Source organism: Sinocyclocheilus anshuiensis, unplaced genomic scaffold (assembly GCF_001515605.1).
Source record: "Sinocyclocheilus anshuiensis isolate Anshui unplaced genomic scaffold, SAMN03320099.WGS_v1.1 scaffold237, whole genome shotgun sequence".
In the NCBI taxonomy this organism is placed as follows: Eukaryota; Metazoa; Chordata; class Actinopteri; order Cypriniformes; family Cyprinidae; genus Sinocyclocheilus; species Sinocyclocheilus anshuiensis.
In genome coordinates, this window is record NW_015537956.1 from 111,783 (window position 1) to 134,536 (window position 22,754).

General features: G+C 36.1%; 1 protein-coding gene across 1 annotated transcript in view; it reads right to left on the minus strand.

Moving 5' to 3' along the window:
• Positions 1-22,754, minus strand: part of dph6 (diphthamine biosynthesis 6) — a 97,776-nt gene that overhangs the window by 65,291 nt on the left and 9,731 nt on the right. The window contains exons 4-8 of the mRNA XM_016456429.1: positions 15,334-15,407; positions 13,213-13,331; positions 2,843-2,904; positions 1,670-1,764; positions 1,461-1,554 (exon numbers count right to left, since the gene is read on the minus strand). Coding sequence (XP_016311915.1) covers positions 1,461-1,554; positions 1,670-1,764; positions 2,843-2,904; positions 13,213-13,331; positions 15,334-15,407 — 444 coding nt within the window. The remainder of the gene's footprint in view (positions 1-1,460; positions 1,555-1,669; positions 1,765-2,842; positions 2,905-13,212; positions 13,332-15,333; positions 15,408-22,754) is intronic.

Consider the following 22,754-nt stretch of genomic DNA (forward strand, 5'->3'; position numbering starts at 1 on the left):
GTGTTGGACGAGAGAGGACCAGGCCTGGACTTTATTTTGTGTTAGTCGTCCGCGAGGGGCTGCCGCTTTACTTTCGGTTTGTTTGTTTGTTTATTTAATTAAAGTTTGAACTGTTCGCCGGTTCCCGCCTCCTTCTTCCCGACCTACGAGCGTTTGTTACAGGCTCTAACCGTGGTTCGCTGGAGTCCCAAAGCCTTAGAAATGGCTTCAAAACCCTTTCCAGACTGATACATGTCAACTATTTGATTCTCATCTGTTCTTGAATTTCTTTAGATCACGGCATGATGTGTTGCTATTTAAGCATGCTTCACTTTGTCAGACAGGTTCTGTTTAAGTAATTTCTTGATTCAACAGGTCTGGCAGTAATCAGGCCTGGGTGTGGCTAGTGAAATTTAACTCAGCTTTCTAATATATATATATATATATATATATACAGAGGACCTCAGGAGACATGGTGAGAGATGGGAGGAAAGATTCTCTCACAAAAGCACTGCATTCCACAGAGAAAATGCATTCACTCGCAAAAACATTGAAGTGTTTTTTTTTTCTCATATTATTTGCATCACAAAAGTTTTGTGAGTGAACGCAAAGTTTCTCAGGGGAACGCAAAGGTCTTGTTAGAGAATGCAAAAGCATTGAAATGTCATTTTTTCCATTTTAACATTAACTATAATTTTTCCATTTTACTATAAAACATTTACAACAAAAAAAGACTAGATTGTTTGTTTAGCTGCATGTCATGTGACCATTACTGACATCAGAGAACATGCAAATGTGTTATTAAATTACTGAAATATTAACTTTAGATTTTAGAGGGCATTTTAAGTAAATATTTCACTTCTAAGGTGTTTGCCTGACAAAAGTCTTGAGTATGGTGCTAATAATATCAATATATGGAGGGTTGGATCCCAGCAAATGCAAATAAAAGCGTTTGACTTCATATGTGACATACTGTAATATTCAGAGATCAAATCATCGTTGTTTCTTTTCCTTTATTAATTGTTTTCTGTATTTATTTTTTAACTTTTAACTTTTATTTATCATTCTTTAATTTCGTTTTATTTATCTGTATATTTATTTATTTATACATTCATTTATTTTTATATTTATTTCCATATTTAAACCCCGCCACATTCAAATGTTAAATCTAAAAACTAATAAATGAAAGAATAATAAAAAAAACACACTAAATAAAGATAAGGAAAAGTAATACAAAAGTAAGTTTAGGACTTAATTTAAAAGTTATTTGTATTTGTTTTAACAAGGGTATTATTCCTTTATTTATTTATTTATAATTTCTGCAGGTTTGGTCCTCCATACTTCTTCAGCACAAAAAGAGCATTTACCGAAACTATACTGCAAAAAGCCACTCGTTCTGACATCACAACCATGAGCTCATTCACATACGATGGACCTCGGGGACAAAGGAACTGTGTGGAAGTCTTTAAGCGGAGTCGTACTTCTCTCTTGTCCTCCGTGTGCATGCGTGTGAAGCGCAGGTATCCAACAGGAGCGAAGGCATCGGCCGAGTGGATGACCGTCTCCATCGAGTCACTGAAACACAAAGCACGACGTGGAACGACACTTCGGCGCTTCTCCTCCACAACCATTCTTTCTGCTCACACACACATATATATCAGCTCACGCTGGTGTTGTGCTTGTCACTTACATGACGATCTTCTTCTTGAAGAGCGGGCAGTCAACGGTGAAGGTCTCATACTCGCCTCCTTCTCCACAGATATGAACTCCATACTTCTCTGAAAGCTGCCATAAACAGTCACACATTCATATAACAGGAACACTACAGTTATTATTTTTATTAATTATATAGTGTAGTTATTTTTTGCTACACATTAATATCAAATGTTTATATATTTAAAAGATTTATATTTCAAATAAATGCTGTTCTTTTGAACTTTCTATTCATCTGTGAATCCTGAAAAAATAAAATGAATCACAGTTTCCACAGAAATATTGTGCAGCACAACTGTTTTCAACATTGATAATAATCAGAAATGTTTCTTGAGCAGCAAATCAGCATATTAGAATGATTTCTGAAGATCATGTGACACTGAAGACTGGAGTAATGATGCTGAAAATACAGCTGCGCATCACAGAAATAAATTACAGCTTAACAGAGATTCATATAAAAAAAAATCTACATATATATACATATATACTGTATGTATATATATATATACAGTACCTTGCGAAAATATTCATACCCCTTCATTTTTTTCACATTTTGTTATGTTGCTGCCTTATGCTAAACTGCTTTAAATTACTTTTTTTCCACACCAATCTACACTCCATACACCATAATGGTAAAGCAAAAAGCTGTTTTTTAACATCTTTGCAAATTTATTAAAAATAAAAAACTTAAATGATTCCACTGCGTAAGTATTCATACCCTTATCTGGGACAGTTCAAATTAAGCTAAAATAAGTTACAAAAAAAAACTTTTTCACAATATTCAAATTTGTTGAGATGCACCTGTATATGTGTATATATATATATATATTCTTAATTTTACTGTTTTTTTCCCCCATTTTGTTTTTTAACCAAATACATGCAACCTTGGAGAGCAAAAAAGTATATTAAAAAACTGTATATTAAATAGTCATGAGTTGATGTAAATTTGCAATAAATAAAGTCCTATACAAAGGTGTTGCATCTCATTTGGTTCTTTTCAATAATGGACTAAATCTAAAAGAATAATATAACGATGATTCAGAAGAAATGTCAAAACATCTTGTCATAATGAAACACTTGAGCTGAAAGCTGAAGCAGAAGCAGCTGAAGGTGGTTTACTTTCTGACAGAAGTATTTGTGTGTCTCTGACCTCGTGCAGATACGCTTCCATCTCCGCCAGGGATTTTCCTAAATGTCTCTCTGGATCCAGGCCTGCCAGACACACAACACAAGAGCTGATCAGCGACAGAGACTCATGTACACACAGCTTCAGCGTCTGAGAGCTGCAGGTCAACATGCATCTGTCTGAAAAGGGCTCAGCATGTCATTAGAAATGCATCATGAATGCACTGCCACCTGGTTATGATCTGCCTCTCTCTGTAAACAAGTCTTCATATCCATCCTTCATAAACAAACACACGGGCTATTCATATCATGACCAACTGCAACACACAGACATAATCAACAAACAAACATAATCAAACGCAGAGCATCCACAGGACAGACTCAAACTCAAACACATAAGGAACTTTCCATGAGTAGAGTAATATGCTTTCCTACCATGGTGTGTTTTTTTAGCCAATGATCACTGCAAGAAGCTGCTGATCCTTCAGAAAATGATCAAACTAAGGCTAAACTTTCTAATTTTAAACATGGCTAAAATTGAATACTAAGGCTAAATTTTAAACATGTTTTAAACAGTTACCAAAATGTAGTGTGTAATACCAAAATTTGAGAAATGACTAAATGCAGTAAGATTTATACATAACATGTATAAAATATTAGTAGCTAAAACCTAATTTTTGAAGTTACTGATAAACTTACATTTCCCACCAATTAAAGAAAAATACATACAGTAAAGCAATATATGCTATATAGCAAATCTTGGCTGCATGATATTGTCACAAAATGTACCAAGGCTATTTTAGCATCATTGAGATACTACTATAGTTTTATTAAAATTTTGAAGTACTTGTATTATTTTTATATTTTCTGTTTTAATTTTAGTTAAAATATTTTGTTGTGTTTTTGTTTTCTTATTTTTTTAAGCCCATATACTTTTCATCAATTTTTATTTCAGTTTTAATTTGAGTTATTTTAGTATTTTAGTTAGGCCAGGGGTCGGGAACCTATGGCCAGATCGCTCACCCTTTACCCTTTAACAAATGATCTATTACAAAAATTATACATCATTAGAGATCAGCAATTCCTTTGTTGTAGAGCCTATATAAGCTGATAAAACGTTTAACATAATAGTACATATATATAGTACACTGGTTGAACTGAATTCAATTAATGCAGTCCACAACTATTGTAAAAATGAGGAAAAAAAGAATTAGACCAACCTTCCATACTATATGAATATATTTTGTATTTTGGCATATGTCAGTATTTTATGGAAAGCTACTGTTTGAATATGAGTCCATCATACAGAAACAGAGCTGCATGCAAAATGTGGGCCAGTGCTGAAGATTACTTTTTTTTTGCTCATTAAAATATTTTATACAATGAACTGACTATCTATTCTACAAAATGATGACATTGCAAAATTATGAATCAGTAGATCAGGGATTCTTTTGGGGTTTTGAGGCACAATATTTACTTGAAATGAGATTTTAGGTTAATATTTCAATCATTTAACAACGCATTTGCATGTTCACAGTTCTCTGATGTCATGACATGAAGGTGAACAAATATTTAATATTTTTTAGTATTCTATTTTGAGTGTTTTTATTTTATATTTATTTTTTTTAATTTTAGTTCTCTCACAAATCAGTCTGGGAAACTGCAACAGAACAGAGGACTCGCACCTTTATTGGTTTTAAAAATAAACTATAAAATCAATCTTTACCCTGTTTGTGGAAAGTGCCATAAAGTAGCCAACCCCTTCAAAATACTACAACCTTTGTACAAACATCTCCAGTCTACCAAGGGGTTAAACCCTTACCACTTCTCACTACAAACCACAACAACCCAACATAAAACAAACCCATATTTTCCCTGCCTCTCATGATTGGCGCCTACCACTAGAGCGAACCGCTGTGTGGTGAAAGGCTTGTTCCCGCCTAACCTCAGAGGTCAAGGGTCCAAACCACAAGCCCTGAGGGGAAGCTGAACTTTAGACGGTGTGTTTTCAGACTAGCATGCTGGAGCGGGCGAGCTGCACTCGGATGCCGCTGATCTGCAGGGGATCAATGAGAACGAGAGCGGCCCCATTACCCGCCCCTGGGGAACACCGCTCATAATTAGTGTGAGAATATCTAATCTCCTCTCTTCTCATGTTAACCCCACACAAAGGTAACAGGGAGAACACCATTAAAATTCAATCCTATTTAAATATCCTTTTTAATTAGTCATGTCTTTTAAACAAATCCTAATGATTGATTTCAAACTGCTAAGAGAGAGTCTGTTTTATAATATGTTCATTAATGTCTTGATTTTAAATAAAGGATGAAGCACAGCATAATTTGATAGCTTGGATGCAAGAAGAATATATGCAAATAAAATAAAAAAGCTGTATCGTGTATCTGGGTGTGTCTCATTCCACTCCCTAGTTCCCTTTAAAGCGAATCAGTGTACGGTGAACCTGAATCAGGGCAAAAGCATAATTAGAATGTTGGTATTTATTTATTGTGATTAATTATAGAAAATATAATGCACCTGCCTATACCTGTATGTCATCTTACGATGCACGATGCAGGACAACGCAAAACTGTTGTGAGTCTCCGAGCAACACAGCGGTGATTTACTGAATGAATCCGCGGTTTTAAATGAATCAAGTGAAACAATGATTCCGTGACTCATTCATAAAGACAGTCGCTTGCTTCATTTTTGAACAAATCAGTTGTTTGAATGGATTGGTTAAATAAATTATTCAATGACTCAGTGTCTTGCTGCCACCTACTGGCGCATTTAGTTTCATTGTATTAAAAAGATAATTTCTTATTTCAATATTAATTTAAAAAACTTTTATAACCATTCATTATCATTATTTATGCAATGCTGAATCAAAATATTTGTTTCCAAAGCTACTTTCTGTAATCAATGTCTATTCAATGCTTTTCTCATCTAATACAATGTCTTTAAATGATCTTTTGGGGGTAATTTTTCAGCCAAAATTGATGTGCAGTTAATTTGCGATTAATTTGGTTAATTAATTGGCACATCACATAATTGATTAGATTAAACATTTTAAACGCTTGACAGCCCTTGTATTTATCACTGTATTGTGCATCATCATTGTAGATGTTAAAGATTTCTGTGCCATTGCTGACATACCGAACATCTGAAACCAAGTGAATATAGCAGATCTGGACCAACTACGTCCATGCTGGCCTAAAATATTCAGACAGCCAAGACTAGCCGCAGTCATGCGCTCTCTTTTACATGAGCTGCACGATGTTCATTCATATGCACCGGTTTTACTACCTGACCTAAAGCTAATTACCTCATCCCCTTATGGCACATTAAACACAAATAAGCCCAGTCCAAGCTCCATTCATCTGCATGCGTTTCAATCCTCGCTGCCCTTTAGACAAGCAGTGTCCAAGCAGGGCCCCAAGGAGCGATATGCCTGCAAAAAGTCTTTAACTTATTATTATCCTATAAAACTGAAATTCAATCCAGTCAACTTCCAAGCCAGTGAACTGGGCACAAATGGATTTTCAAGTTTTGCATTAGATTTCATGAGCTTCAAATTAGAGCAAATTCTTTTTAGGTCACTAGTTCTTACAATACTGCCAGAGATGTGAAGGTCTGTTTTGCTTAAATAACATGTCTTCTTTCAGACTAGCGGAAAGAAAACATCCAAAACACACATTTAAGTGCCTATTCTATTGCACTTTATCTATTTGCATCTAAAGATTTTAATTCAGTCCAATCAATCTTTAAAGAGTTTGTTTCTCCACTTCAGCAGCACTTGCATACACCAAACTTTACAGTTTTGTTCCTAACTATATTCTGAAGGCTTTTACTCAGGGGTTTCTTGTTCATATATCATTCACACTGATTTATACTCCTAAAAACATGCTGAAAAACTATTGTTTTTCTAGCATGTTAAAAAATAAATTTAAAACCTCGTCTGGAAAATCTCTAATATGTCAACAAAACCAAACAGGAATTTTGAGCCTGGCTTTATCCAATGTTCAGATATCTGTTCTGGAGATTTATGCAAATGAGTGCATACTGAATTTTTTATATTTAAACATAACATTTCAGAAAGCATGTAAAATAATTGTCTTAACATACAATGACTAACAGGTCATGTTTAAAACGGACAGATCATTGCTTACTCGCTCTCGTGTTTTTGCGTTTCTGTTCTGTCTGTCATTGTATAGAATCAGAATCAGAATCAGAAAGAGCTTTATTGCCAAGTATGTTTGCACATACAAGGAATTTGTTATAGTGTCACAAGCTTCCAGTACACGGAGACAACAACAACACACAGATAATAAAATAAGATGTGAATAAAATACACATGCATAAATGTAAACCACAAAAAAATAATAAATTGTGAAAAGAGCAACTGGGATGTTCTAAAAAATATTCTCCTTTCGGGTTTCACAGAAGAAGGCAAGTCATTCGGGTTGGAAAATGTTTACATTATTAGACGCTAGATTATAATTACAGAAATAATAAAAGAGAAAACCGACTGCCCCTCCAGGACCTTGCAGTCTTGAGTGAACTAAAGTTTGAGAAAGCTCAGTATCAGTCTCATCTGAGCAATCCTCACCTTATCGATGAGACTCCAGTATCGAAAACAGCATCATTAAACAGTCAAAGCGCCAATGCCCTGCCTACATGCTTAATGTGAACCAAATCTGCTACTGAGCACAGAGGTGAATTAAAGCGCACAGATTCCAGATAGCGGCGAGAGACGCTGAGAGCATCAGAGCAGTGACGGTTCTCCGGATCTGAGGAGCACAGACTGACAGCTCGCCTTTAATCCCTGCCTTCAGAGAGGAACGCCAGGAAAATTGGATTCATGTTGGGGAACATTTTAGCTTTAGAATGGATTAAATCAGCATCTCGCGCTGGAAGGTGAGCTATCTATCCTTTGAACAATGCTCTCACAGACCTGAGCGAAACAATAGCTCTGTGCTATCACCTGATCTGTGAGCGTGTGAGCGAGAGCTTTGGAAAGAGAGCGTGTGCACGAACACACACGAGATGCTGCGATTAAGAGAGATCGGAAAATTTGTTCGAGCTCTTATCTGAAATTCAACAGCTGTGTGTGGAATAATAGCCGTACCACGAATACAATTCAGCAGACATGTCGGAGATTTAATCTTTTTATGCAATAAATGGAATGAAGCTGCAATTATAACCTCATCTGATGTTTATCACCGCCTGTTAACACTGACAGTCTTATAACCTGAATATTGAAAACATAAAAGCAGTAATAAATCATTAAGCACATTAAACCGAATACAACACTTCTGCTCAATGCATGACTGACTTATGATGTTTAAGAAGAGTATAAAGCTATTCATAATGACACTTATGAACGTTTATAAAGAGACACTGAGTGAGATCCCGTATGGCTGCGGATCTGGATCAGCTCATAATGAAACACAGACTTGTTTTGTCGTGTGATTGATCGCTTATGAATCAAGCTGGGAATGTGTCACTTTACTGTTACTCTTAAATGCACCAATCTCACAATCTTATTGCTGTTTGTCCCATAAACACCAACAGCAAATTATGATTAGAGTGCAACAGGACTAAAGCCAATTCAAGGCTTTGTTTCTGTAACATTTACAACATACATTCATTCACATAGTTTAAATCCTGTATGACTTATCGTCTTCTGTGAAATATAAAGTATGTTTACAAGAATGTCAGTAGCTAACTCACTTTGGTGACCATTGACCTCCATTGTATAGGAAATAAATACACCAATACACCATATTTCTCAAAATATCAACTTGGTGTGTTCTACAGAAGAAAGAAAGTAGGAAAATTAGGATAAATGATGACGGAATTTTCATTTTTGAGTTGACTATCCCTTTAAAGGAAAATGTGCTCACCCTCAGATCATCCGAGATTAGGATGAGTTTGTTTCTTCATCATTTTGGTGTGATTCCTGTATAAGTACTATATAAGATATCAACACCCAGTTTTTAGAAATACCGTTTCCATCCAGCGCCCCCTGATATTCTCTGAATGCCCCGTTAAGAAATGTTGCACTAGCAGATTATAACAAGATTTGCACATGCCTCAAAAAATACTAAACCACATGTTGAGGAAAGGGCTGTGTGCATTTAAATAATAAGAATATAATGCCAACAATTTGAGTGGAAAAGTTCATGCCGAAAGAGCCCGTATAATTGCAGAAAATAAATTTATAAAGCAGGCATTAAAAAAGGAAAGCAGCAACACCGTAAACAGACCTTTCAACTTCACACATGCCAATTTCCACAGGAACTGTCATCCAATTAACTGCTGGAAACAACACCGCGTCTGGCCATCCTTACCCACACAAATCAACCAATTAACTAATTACATGAATATCTGACGCTGCTGTATTTACCAGCCAATTATTTCCGCTCAGCTGCACAGAGGTGGTGAGCGATCGCTGAGAAGTTCTGCTCTGGTTTCTGACATGACTACAGAGAGAAACTTGTTGGCACAAACGTCGAGGAGAGATTTTCTTCGACTTCAACTTTGTGTGTTGTGTGGGCAGCTGTCTCGTAACAACAGATCCCCTCCTTTAAAGCGGTTCGAATGTCTTCTGTCAACCCGGCGATTACCCACAATCCTCCTTCAAGTGTTATTACTGGATTATAATTTATATCGCCGCTCATCGCCGGTGACGAGTGAGCAGATGCCAAATGCGTGGGCACCATGATAAATTCACAATGGGAACCCATTTACAGTGAGTTTAAGTTAAAGACAATTTGTTCACGCCGTTTGCAGCAGTGTTCATTTCTACATTTTTAACATTGTATATATTGTACTGTGAACAAGCATGAGATAATATGTGACCCTGGAGCACAAAAGCAGTCTTAAGTCACTGGGGTATATTTGTAGCAATAGCCAACAATACATTGTATGGGTCAAAATTATCCATTCTTCTTTTATGCCAAAAATCATTAGGATATTAAGTAAAGATCATGTTCCATGAAGATATTTAGTAAATGTCCTACCGTAAATATATCAAAACTTAATTTTTGATTAGTAATATGCATTGCTAAGAACTTCATTTGGACAACTTTAAAGATGATTTTCTCAATATTTAGATTTTTTTGCTCCCTCAGATTCCAGATTTTCAAATAGTTGTATCTCAGCCAAATATTGTCCGATCCTAACAAACCACACATCAATGGAAAGATTATTATTCAGCTTTCAGATGATGTATATACCTGAACTTATAAAACTTATGACTGGGTTTTGTGGTTCAGGATCATATATGAATTATAGAATATTCCTAAATTAACATTTATCTAGATTAATTATTGTTGCAAAAGAAATCTTCATTGTTATTTTAGGACACAGTGCATTAACTACTGGTAATGAACTGAACCTTATTGTGACCTCACAATGATTTTTATTCATTTCTGTGAATTAGTTCAAATTGTTTGCATGATTGACTCAAAAGTCTGATTTAACATTAGTTTGTGTCGTTCAAAAATGTTCACAAAATTTCTGTATTTTAACGTTTTAGTATGAATGTAATGTAGGTAAATACTGTATTGTTTAGTGCATAGAAAATAATTAAATATTTTTGCATTAAATATTCTAAATCTATACATGTACAGTGGCTGTTCGGCAGAAATACAAAGGTAACCGTAACTGTTATTTTTATCACACAGTCGAGTTTCTCGCGTCATGCCCTCTAAGGCGCGTGTATTTCCACCTGTGGTGTATGTGAATGTACAACACACCTCTGTCACCCAATACACACATGCAGCTCAGCCCGCGGCCCTGACCCATGAAAGCCACAATTACTGCAGCGCTCCCCGACGGCCCGCAGCAGTGTAAGTCCATCCCAACCCTCTCATTTCTAATTACCGCCGCCTGAGGCCAGGTGAAAAGCCAGTGGTGATAACATCTTCTCTTCTACCTGTAGCCAAGCAGAAAACACACAGCTCAGTGTGCGCACATTATTACACTCTTCCAGACATGTGGAGAATTTGCTTTTAGAGGAAGGTTTGTCAAGAGCCAGCGCTGCTGTCGGGGGTTTGGAGGTAAGCCGTGCCGGCAGATCGCTCAGGGCTCATTTGGACAAGCGTTTCCGCGTTGGGTGAAATTTTACATTCCTTCAATACGCACACGGATCCGGTGTGTGCCGGTCTAAACAAACAACAAAAACACAAAGATCCTCTCAAGTGTATTTCTGTCTCCTGCAGCTCATGTGAAAGGTTTAAAACACAGACGGTGTGATCGCTCATATTCACACACTGAATTATCTGCTTAAAAACAGATTTAGAAGAGCGCAGATAAGACAAGGGATGGGATTTGGAAAAAAGGGATTTTGATAGAAAAAAAAAGCAAAAAAAAAAACAAGAGGTAATCCCAATGCATCTGAAACCCTTCAAATAATAGAAAGGGACAGAAGACTTACAACTCCACATTTATATTCTAATCATTCAAGCTTTAAAACGGACTATAAACATTACATGTAAAACAGCTACTGGGTTATAACACTCTACAGTCCATTAGTGTAAACCACAAACAAATTCATCATTTCAAAATAAACACATACTTTCAGAAAGAAACGTTTTGGGGTCTTTGCACATTATTTACTTCATAGTAGTACCTTAAGGGCACATATTACTACTTCATGGTACTAATAAGCACCTTTTAGGGGTAGATAAGGTACAAAGGTGTCATCTTAAGGGTGTTGCCCCAGTGACAAACAGCAATTTTAGCAGATTTTAATTTTTTTAGCAGCATGTACCTTGACATTCATGTGCAGTTTTAACAGCACTCAGATGTTAATTTAAAAAGAGGAAATCATAAATGTGTGTTAAGACAGGGTCATATTTACCATTGCTCAGTGCAATTTTGCAGCTGAAATAATGTAGGACCGGACATGGCAAAATACCATGAGTGAAATACAGGAATAATGATGATAAAAGAAACATTGCTTTTTATGAATCATTTTATGATTATGAGTAGACACCGCCAGAATGGCTGTTTTTTTGGTAACTTTCTTCACCCACACAGAGGTCATAAGAGCTTTATGTTTTTGTCAGATCATAATTAAAAAACTAATACTTCCCAACTGTAAATCCTAACTGGATGAGCCACGTTTGAATACACAGTCTGTGGCACACATTCTATAATGGGGCATGTGATGACGGTGCTTGACAATCGTAAATGATCCACTCTTTTATACTGTTATATTGATTATGCTGATGCGTTCTGGTCTGTTATTAATACATTAAGCTACTTATTGCATATAGGTGTCTTTTATTATGTTGCTGCTTGCCAATGTGTGTTACAGTAATGTTATACTGATGATCCAGAGATTTTCCAAATATGTGACAGTGATGTTACAATTATGTTACTGAGATGTTACAATGGCGTTACAGACATGTTACACTGATCCTACAGAGATATTACGGTGCTACCGAGCTGTTACGGTAATGTTACAGAGATGTTACAGTGATCCTACAGAGATATTATGGTGCTACAGAGATGTTACGGTAATGTTGCGGAGATGTTACAGTGACCCTACAGAGATATTACGGAGCTACAGAGATGTTACGGTAATGTTACAGACGTTACAGTGATCCTACAGAGATATTACGGAGCTACAGAGATGTTACGGTAATGTTGCAGAGATGTTAGAGTGATCCTACAGAGATATTATGGTGCTACAGAGATGTAGTTACAGAGATTTTACAGTGATCCTACAGAGATATTACGGAGCTACAGAGATGTTACGGTAATGCTACAGAGATGTTACAGTGATCCTGCAGGGATATTAAGGTGCTATAGAGATGTTACGGTAATGTTGCAGAGATGTTACAGTGATCCTGCAGGGATATTACGGTGCTATAGGCACCGTAATATCCTACAGAGATATTACGGCGCTACAGAGATGTTACAGTAATGTTACAGAGATGTTACAGTGATCCTACAGAGATATTACGGTGCTACAGAGATGTTACGGTAATGTTACGGAGATGTTACAGTGATCCTATGTTACAGAGATGTTACAGTGATCCTACAGAGATATTACGGTGCTACAGAGATGTTACGGTAATGTTACAGAGATGTTACAGTGATCCTACAGAGATTTTATGGTGCTACAGAGATGTTACTGTAATGTTGCAGACATGTTACAGAAATGTTACAATCAAGTTAGGTTGTGAGATTTTATGGTGATGTTTCAAATGTATGTGGTCGTGGTCAAATCACTTAACCTACTTAACGTCACTTATGATCACATTTGTTCTGTGTTTTACGCTAGTTTCAGCCCTGCGTCACCTGAAGGTCAGAAGTCTAAGAATAGGATCGTTGTAAAACCTCAATGGTAGCTGGACTGCTCAAGTCCTGCCTGTCACCCACCGTACGCTGCCACTTTGATGAGGAGGGCTTGGAGGCCACTTGATATGATCTCTCTGAGCAGCTCGGCCTGGTCTCGGCGCCACAGGTACGCCAGCGGCTGGAGCTGCAGTCTCGCACACCTGCAGAGAGAACCACAGCGTCAAGCCGAGAAATAAGAGAAACCAGAGGCGTAGAATTAGACGTGGGGGACATTAGGGATATGTCCCTACCAATATCCAGCGACTTCCAACTTGTCCCTAGCAATAATTTTGATCAAACAATTAAATATATGTATATGTTTTTGTAATTTCGGACGCATCTAAATATGTCATACCATTGATATTACCTAAGAAGTTAAAGCAAATACTTTAGAAAACTGTGTGCTTTCAAGGACACACATTTAATACATGGGCGAAGTAAGAACGCAAGGTAGTTGCACGCTGGACGAGAAGCGCAGCTGCGTTTAGAAGACAGCAGTCCAAAACAGTTCAAATAAAAGTTAACTTCAGGAAGTTGTGTCGATAAATTTGATATACGGTGTTTGACAAAACAGAGCAAACGGAAAAAGAAAGCGCGATCTATGGCTATTATTAGCTCTCTATATAAAGCATACTGACAGAAAGACAAATGTTGTGCTGAAAGATGCACAATAAACAATCTTCCAGCCTAGGATGAAGTCATTATGTACACTAACAATAAGCTCAATGCCAGCGTCACAGGTCAAACTGAGTGCTCGGGTGATTAGGGCAATTAGCACGAGACGGTCGTGCCCCGCAGCATTACAGGCTGTCAGGTATACAGATGGGGTTACACCATTTACCCCGCGGTATCAGCGGAGGAACAATAGCTGACTGACAGCTCAAGTGAAGGAAAAACGGCTGCAGAGACCAAGACTGAGCTGTGTCGAAGTGAAAAACACATTCACAGCATGTTCAATAAGTTTGCGGTGTCCGTTTAATGTTCAGAGTCACTGGTAGTTTGGCATCCTAAAGAGTGAAACTCTGTGACACTTTCACAACACTGATTTGTTTGAGAAAATGTCTGAAACAACCTATAGAAGTTTGGGGCGGCACTTTCTGTTTGACTGACCAATGAAAGACAAGAGCAGTGTTCAAGAAACAGCCGATTGCAATTTCATTCAATGACACTTCTACAAATATTATATAGTTATGCGTTCAGATTTTTCATAAAACAAGATTCTTTGAGCATGAAAGCGTGACATATCTCATTATTAATTACACTATACATTTGTTTAAAAGTTTGAGTTTTTTTTTTATTCATACTTTTATTCATCAAGGATGCATTAAATTGATCAAAAGTGACAGTAAAGACATTTATAATGTTAAAAAAGACTTTCTATTCATCTGTGAATCCTGAAAAATAAAATGTATCCCGGTTTCCACAAAAATATTCATCAGCACAACTGTTTTCAACATTGATAATAATCAGGAATGTTTCAGCAAAGCAGCATATTAGAATGATTTCTGAAGATCATGTGACACTGAAGACTGGAGTAATGATGCTGAAAATACAGCTGCGCATCACAGAAATAAATTACAGTTTAACAGATATTCACATAGAAAACAGTTTTAAACTGTAATAATATTTTACAATTACTGTTTTTACTGCATTTATGATCAAATAAATGCAGCTTAGATGAGCAGAAGAGATTTCTTTCAAAAATATTAAAAAACTTTCTGACCCTAAATTTTTGTTTTGAATAAACGTAGATTTAAAACACACATGGGTTTACCTTGATAATGTTCAATAAATGTGTCTATTTTATAGGTACACTTCAAACACTTTGGGTTTAGTCAGTGAGCTGAGTTTGAAGAACAGAGAGACAAATAAACTTGATCATTAGTAGTAGTGTAGTAATACAGCTTTTAATGCCACATCAGCATCTGATGATAGCTTCATGGCAAAAACAGAGTTACAAAATATAAGACTTCCTGATCATATTAGCATTTATGAATTTGATTAATTAATTTATTCATCCAAAATGATGCACGGTTGTACATGCTAGACACAAGGCATTGGTATATTGGCTAATTGTTGTGCCAATGACATATTGGAGTCTATTAAGTGTCCTTCATGTGTGAGAAAGGGAAAGGAGAAACGAGAGAAAGAGGGTCCACTTACACATTTTCCACACGTACTCTCTGGTAGTCGGACAGAATGGCCCCAACAGATACTGCCTCAACATGCTCCTTCTCCTGAAGAACGAGAGGAAGGCAAGTCAAAGATCTGAGACGATAGATGAGAAGCTGCAGGTTCAAACTGCAGAGAGTGATCCAGTGACGCTGTGATATCATGTCAATGTCACACAAATATCACCGGCCTCAGGCAACATGATGATAAATAAACACTAACACACACTGACACCATGACCAAATCAGACGCAACTCTACATTCTCATGCAATTAGTTACATTACTTTAACAAACTAATTGAAATAGTTACACTAGTTATTACATTTTAAATAGGGTGATTTCATTAGACATGATACATTTCGGTAATATGTTGTGTATCTTTCGATACGTTCTGAAGTTCACTCATGTTCATTTTGTGCTATAACTAATAGTAAAGTGTAATAGTAAAGTGAAACTTTCACTTTCACTAAAGTGGAAGAGACTCGCGCTGTCACACCATATTCAACAGCATCAAAACAGCATTAATTGTCTGAATTTTGTGATAAAATGAACAGATATGAGAGCTGAGACTTTGTTTCTTATCACAAAGCTCTTAGTGATTATTGAATAAGAGGTGCTATAAATAATGCTTGTTGAAGGGAAACTGCAGATCTGGCAACCCTGGCTTGAACTATAGGTTATTCACTGGGTCAAACGGAACCTGAGTTAATGGCGCTGTTTGTTTAAGCAAACTTATGTTAATGTGTACTGTGCTGACTGCCCTAAATTCTACACAAGAGACATTTTCTTTACACACAGTATGAGCTGCAGTATTTTCTGCCCACTTTTGATTGACAGGATATAATCGTCCCTGATCATCGGCTGTTCATAAAAGCCATCGGCGGATGTCAGACAGTGCTTTTATCAGCCAATACCGATTATTGGCTGCAATATCAATATGCAATATGCAATATATATCTCTCCTGTACGTCCACGATATCCTCACAAACACTGAATCTGGAGGACCTCCGAGCCGTGTGTGCAGCTCATCCCGCTGGTCAAACTTCAGACATGAACACAGCATCAGTGCTGGAACGCCGCTCAAGCGCTGTCAGACGCTCATGCCTTTGGCAAACCCAGATAAGGCCTATCGCTTTCCATCAGCACTAAACAAGATTGAGCAAACTACATTAGGCAGAAAATACAAACAAATTACAAGAGCTTTAGGCTACGCTCTTTATCTGGCACTGGGACTGTGTGTGTGTGTGTGTGTGTGTGTGTGTGTGTGTGTCCTGCCTTTACACACACACATCTGACATGATCAGAGTCTCGTTCAGCTGTTCCCATGAGGCAAACAGCAACCACACACTGCGTAAATATGAAATCAAACCCTGCGTGCCATTATTTTGTTCCACAAACACAGAAGAACTTCTGATGAATCTTCACGCTGCACACAAGCCTCTTCTGAAATCACAAGAAGCTTTGGAATGGAAGAGAGAATGACATTAAGTCATTATTCACTAACAATTAGGCCTATGCCTCATGGACGAATCAATTCAATGCACAATTCACTGGGCTTTGATTCAATTTTAAAAAAGAGCCAATTCAGAACAATTCAATTTGATTCAACAATTTGATCTTATTAACAATTCAGTTAATAATTAATTGAAATGCATTTACAGTAGGATTCTGTAAATGCTTCTCCCAATGCATCTTAGACAAGACAAAGTAAACAAACTACACCAGACTGTTTATTGAACTCAAAGTTACTTAAGTCAAGACACTTCCGGCAAAACCACTGTTTTCTCATTTTGAGCTTTTGGTCTGTTTTGCTTCCATAACATGTCTCTTCTTTCAGACTAGTGGAACGAAAACATACACAGTACACATGTAAGTGCATATTTTATTGCAGTTTATCTATTTGTGTCTGTAGATTTCAATTAAAATCATAACTAAACACCTTATTTATAAATGTTACTCTTAAAAACAAGGTGAAAGTGTGTTTGTTTTCTGTCTGTTGACAGTATTTTCTGATTGAAGGAGTGATAATTTGACGACTTTGCCACATTCTTCATTAATAAAATTACAAACCTCAGTGCACAATTTGCCACACCTCAATCTGTCAAATACGTCTTACCATCAAACATACACTCGTTCACATCCTTCTCTTCACTCTCTGAGGCAGAAGTCTCTAAACTCATCCTTTCCAATCATCCTACTACTTGTCCGCTTGATCCTATTCCATCTCATCTCCTTCAAGCCATTTCTCCTGCCGTTGTACCTGCACTCACTCACATCGTTAACACATTTTGGATAAAAGTGTCTGCTAAATGACTAAATGTAAATGTAAATGATAAAAAGAGAAATCCAAAATCCTCCAAATTTCATGCTCTCAAAATGATTTTCATTCTAATGAAGAAAAGAAACGAATGAAGATACTGTGAAAATGAGAACATACAGGTTTGGAACTATTAAAAAGAAAGAAAGAAAGAAAGAAAGAAAGAAAGAAAGAATTAAGTTAAAGTATCAAAATAACTTAAAAACTATATAATTCATAAAAAATATATAGATATATTTACAAAAAACAACAAAAACACAATCTAATTACTATAACGTTAATATTACAATGAGAATGAAAAATATAAAACTAAAAACTAATTTAAAATATTAATGACACTTCAATGGTATCTTTTTGGAACGACATCAGGCTGAGTAAATGATGACAGATTTTTTTTTTTTTTTTTTTGCTTTAAACCCTAGTAAAAATGTAATATATTTAAAATACATTTATTTCATACTAAGTATAGTTCAAATCTATTAACATATTTACTGACATATCTCTCGAGACTTACTGATATAAAATTATAATTAAACTTTATTTGGGGTACTACTTCTACACAATGCACATTTCGTAATATTAAGCCTAAAATGCATTTTAATGTCAATATTGATGATTGTATGATCTTTGAATAATATCGATCTTTAAATGCAAAATATTTAAAGTGTACCTTGCAATAGCTCCACTTTAGCACAATCTAATATACTTCAGTATATCTTTAGTTGGACTTCAGCACTAACTTCCGCACAATTAAAGTGCATTAAGAACTAAATTAGTTGTTCCACTTTAGCAGACTTAGTTTAGTAAACCAAAAGTACACGTTTTTATTAAGTGCATAAATATGCACATGTATTTGTAGTATTCTTAGCATTAAATAAATGTATTTCGAATACTTATTTTTCACTAGGGAAATAATAAAAGCAGAACAAATGTTTGATTCAGAACGGATCGAGGCTGACGCTGTGATGTAAATGTCATGTCGACAGTAATCAAATAAATGTGGCGGCAGTGGCTTCAGCTGGAGTTATTTAATGAGACGTTCCTCCGGCTGCAAACCCGCACAGGTAAAGCGCTCTTCTATTAGCTGCGCTATCGATCGCCGCCGTCCTGGGAGTGACCCGAGAGCTCATAATTTATGTATTAAGCAGGTTTAAAGGTATCCATTTCTTTTTATGTTCTTTTTCAGTAGTAATGTGGAAGTAATCAGAGACGGTTTGATTTTTGAGAAATCCACCTGGACGCCCGCGGCTCGCCGGACACGGCCTTCTGAAGCCGCTGGATAAAAGTTGGAGCGGAGGAGAGAAAACAAAGGTGTGTTTGGACTGGAGGGCCTGTCGGACCCCGCTCTCGAGGGACGCTCGTCTGTCGATACCGGAGCGGGGCCCGTGGGGCTCCTTAAAGAGCAGCATAGCTCCGCCTCTGATTGGTGTGCGTTTCTTACACGCACCGGCGGAAGCAAGCGTTTGAAGGTGATCGAGCACTCGGTGCATCTCAGGACATGAGAAAATAACCATCCTGCACAAACACAATGACTATTCATGCACACTTCCAAACTCCAGAGTCAAAGGCTGCACAGAAACAGAGTAATTCTTCACAGTAGTTGTACAGTTTTTAATGCCATGTCAGCAACTAAGACTATTTTTATAACAAGAACTGAGTTACCATAGTTACAGGAAAATACAGCCAAGCAAAAAGAAAAACACAGCCGTTAAGATTAAGATATTTTACATGTGAGCCTGCAGCACAAAAGCAGTCTTAAGTCGCTGGGGTATATTTGTAGCAATAGCCAACAATACACTGTATGGGTCAAAATTATAGATTTTTCTTTTATGCCAAAAATCATTAGGATATTAAGTAAAGATCATGTTCCATGAAGATATTTTGTAAATGTCCTACTGTAAATATATCAAAACTTAATTTCTGACTAGTAATATGCATTGCTAAGAACTTCATTTGAACAACTTTAAAGATGATTTTCTCAATATTTAGATTTTTTTGCACCCTCAGATTCCAGATTTTCAAATAGTTGTATCTCGGCCAAATATCGTCCTATCCTAACAAACCATACATCAATGGAAAGATTATTTATTCAGCTTTCAGATGATGTATAAATCTCAATTTTAAAAAATTGACCCTTGACTGGTTTTGTGCTCCGGGGTCACATATATGACAAAAATGCTAAACCTTTTTCTAGTAAATTCTTACTAAACCAGTTCTTAAGTGAGGATCCTGAATAAAAATGTTGTCTACTTGTATTCAAAGCAGGACAGACCATATAATATAATATATGCTTAATGGAAAAAAGGTTAATGCTTGCAGAACGTAATGCTTTACAGTATCAACATCAGTTAAGCTTTCATTTATTATAGTTAATGTTAATTTCAACGTGAAAGATTTAACATTTAATAAAGGAAACTTATTTCCACTACAAAAAAAAAATCAGAAATGCAAGGAATAGACTCTAAAAAGTAAAAAAAAAAAAAAAAATGTTAGACGTAAACTCGCAAAAATGTGCCAATGTCTACTTTTTTCAGAATTGCAATTTATTAAATGTGAAATATGAACTCGCAACTGCGGGGGAAAAAAAGTAGAATTGAGAGATTTTTTTTTTTTTTATTAGTCTATGGCAGAAAAAAATAAGAATTGTTAGATGTAAACTCAGAATTCTGAAAAAAAAAAAAAAAAAAAATCAAAATTGCGATATGTAAACCCAGAATTACAAGTTTATAACTCACAATTGTGAGATAAAAATGTTTATTAGAAAGCTATATTAGAAGATGAGCTAGACCAAAAAGAAATGATATTTACCTTTTTTTTTTTTTATTGGTATGGTACTATTTTCACAAGTAAGGTGTACATTTTCAAATCTCTTAGTACTTATCTCTTAGTCTTATACTTAGTCTCTTAGTACAAATCTCACGATTTCATTGTAGTTGCGCATATTTTCATTCCACATAATCATTGTTTCAGAACACAAGATCATTGTGATATGTATTGAGAACATTTTAATTAATCACTAAAACACAACAGCAGGGGTTAAAGCAAAAAAAAAATCCTGAGCCTGAACTTTTTTTCCGGGGGCGGGGCAGCACATGCAAAGCATGCAATGACTGGCAACTTTAACATTTGAAAGGATACTATGACAAAGCTATCGCTTTCCTTATTCAAACTGATTTTTTTTTTTCATGAATATATGGTTGACCTGAAGAATGAAAGCTATATCATACACTTGGAAAATCATGAGCTATATCACCGCTTATCGACACTAGGGTATGTGAAAATACACTTAGCTCACGAGACGAGACAAAATACAGACACTTGGTTCACTAGAACGAGACAATGTTTTAATACTATTTTTAAGAAATTTTCAATGACAAAATATTTGTCTTTTAATTACGAAAATTAAAACAATGCAGTTATATTTAGAAATATTTTAACTAATCTAGGGCTGTAACTAATGATTATTTTGGTAATCAAGTAATCTACTGATTATTTTGACTAATGAGTAATCTGATTTTTTTAGTAACACAAACAGACCTAAATGAAAACCAGGCTTTAGTATGACTATTTATATATAAACTAACTATGAGGCAATAATAATTGGCTCAAATAAAATATCAAAACCAATTACATGGTTTTATTGAACAACACTGTTAAAATACATAATGTAATATGCCTATACTTAATACGAACATAACCTTAACTTAAGTACATTATGTATTAAAACGAATTCCTGCAGAGGGCGCCAACGGCCTGGTGACGCTTCACTTTACAGCATGATTAAACCATGTTTAAATCCCTTTAATTTTAATATTTGGCCACATGCAGAAACTTTTATTTTAAAATCGCGATGTACAATACATGGCATATTTAGAAATAGGTTGATGTATTCTCCTGTGTTGGCAAAGGTTTATAAATGATTTACGTTACAAATCCAGTGAGAAAATGCACACAGTTTTTCCAGATGAACGTTAAGCAATTCAAACTCACAGCACATGCAGAGGAAGAGTTTAGCCTTTAGTCTTTACTGGTGCATTACCGGTAAGAGATCATGTGTGATTCAGGACCTTTTCAAAAATCCCGGTAAATTTGTTCTGGCGATCATATCGTTTTATGGAGATGACATGATTACTCGGAGCTGTTTACAAAGCTCCGCTGCTTTTTAATTCGTTTTTCTATGTAAATATGCGCTAGAGGGACATCTTTGACCATTGCGCCTCGCAGCTTTTTGTCGCGCTTCTCCATTCATCAGGGCTGCGACTATTATGCGCGTGTTTCGTGTTTATAAGAGCAAAACATTCTGATTGGCTAGTAATGTTAGTTTGGTTGAGAGTGAAAGCTGTGCTCCTCTCATACCATTGGTCGGCGAACTCACAAACTCGAAAGTGATATCAATCAACAAGATTTGTTTTAAAATGTAGGACTATTTTTTTCTGCAGCCAAACGCTGCACGCCGGAGAACTTTAAGCCCTGAGTAGACTTGTGCCGGTATTCGGTAATGCGATATATCACGGTAATGAATCTGCACGGTATTGTTATCGTGGGCACTTCTAAATACCATTTTGATACCGGCATATCCCTACCACTGAGTATGATCTTCTTTCAGTTTAGTACTTTTAACAATCAGTTAAACTATCATGCAAGATTCATGTTTCGAATCACCTTTGTTGCTGAAATAATTACAGTAATACAGGCAATAACTGTCATGTTAGAAAATACACTTACATTACCTAACTTGCATATCTCACATAAAATCAATAATGTTTGTAAAAGTATTTATCCAGTGTGTTATCAAAAGGTGTGATGAAGGTATGACATGGCCATAAGGTTTTGCGCTAGAACCGAGTTTTTCTGTCAATGCAGTAAACGTCCTCACTGTGCCATATAACTGAATCTATACTGTAATGGAACTTTTCAGATGGAAGGTGAGTTATATGTGCTGACTCTACCATGGTAATGCCTCTACAGTATCACATGGCATAATGTAATGTAAAATGCTGTATTTGATGCCATCTGTCTCCCTTCTTCTGATACATCTCTGATCAGTTCCTCTCCCTTGTGTCCTGCTGTATGTTCACAAATAGCAAAACACAC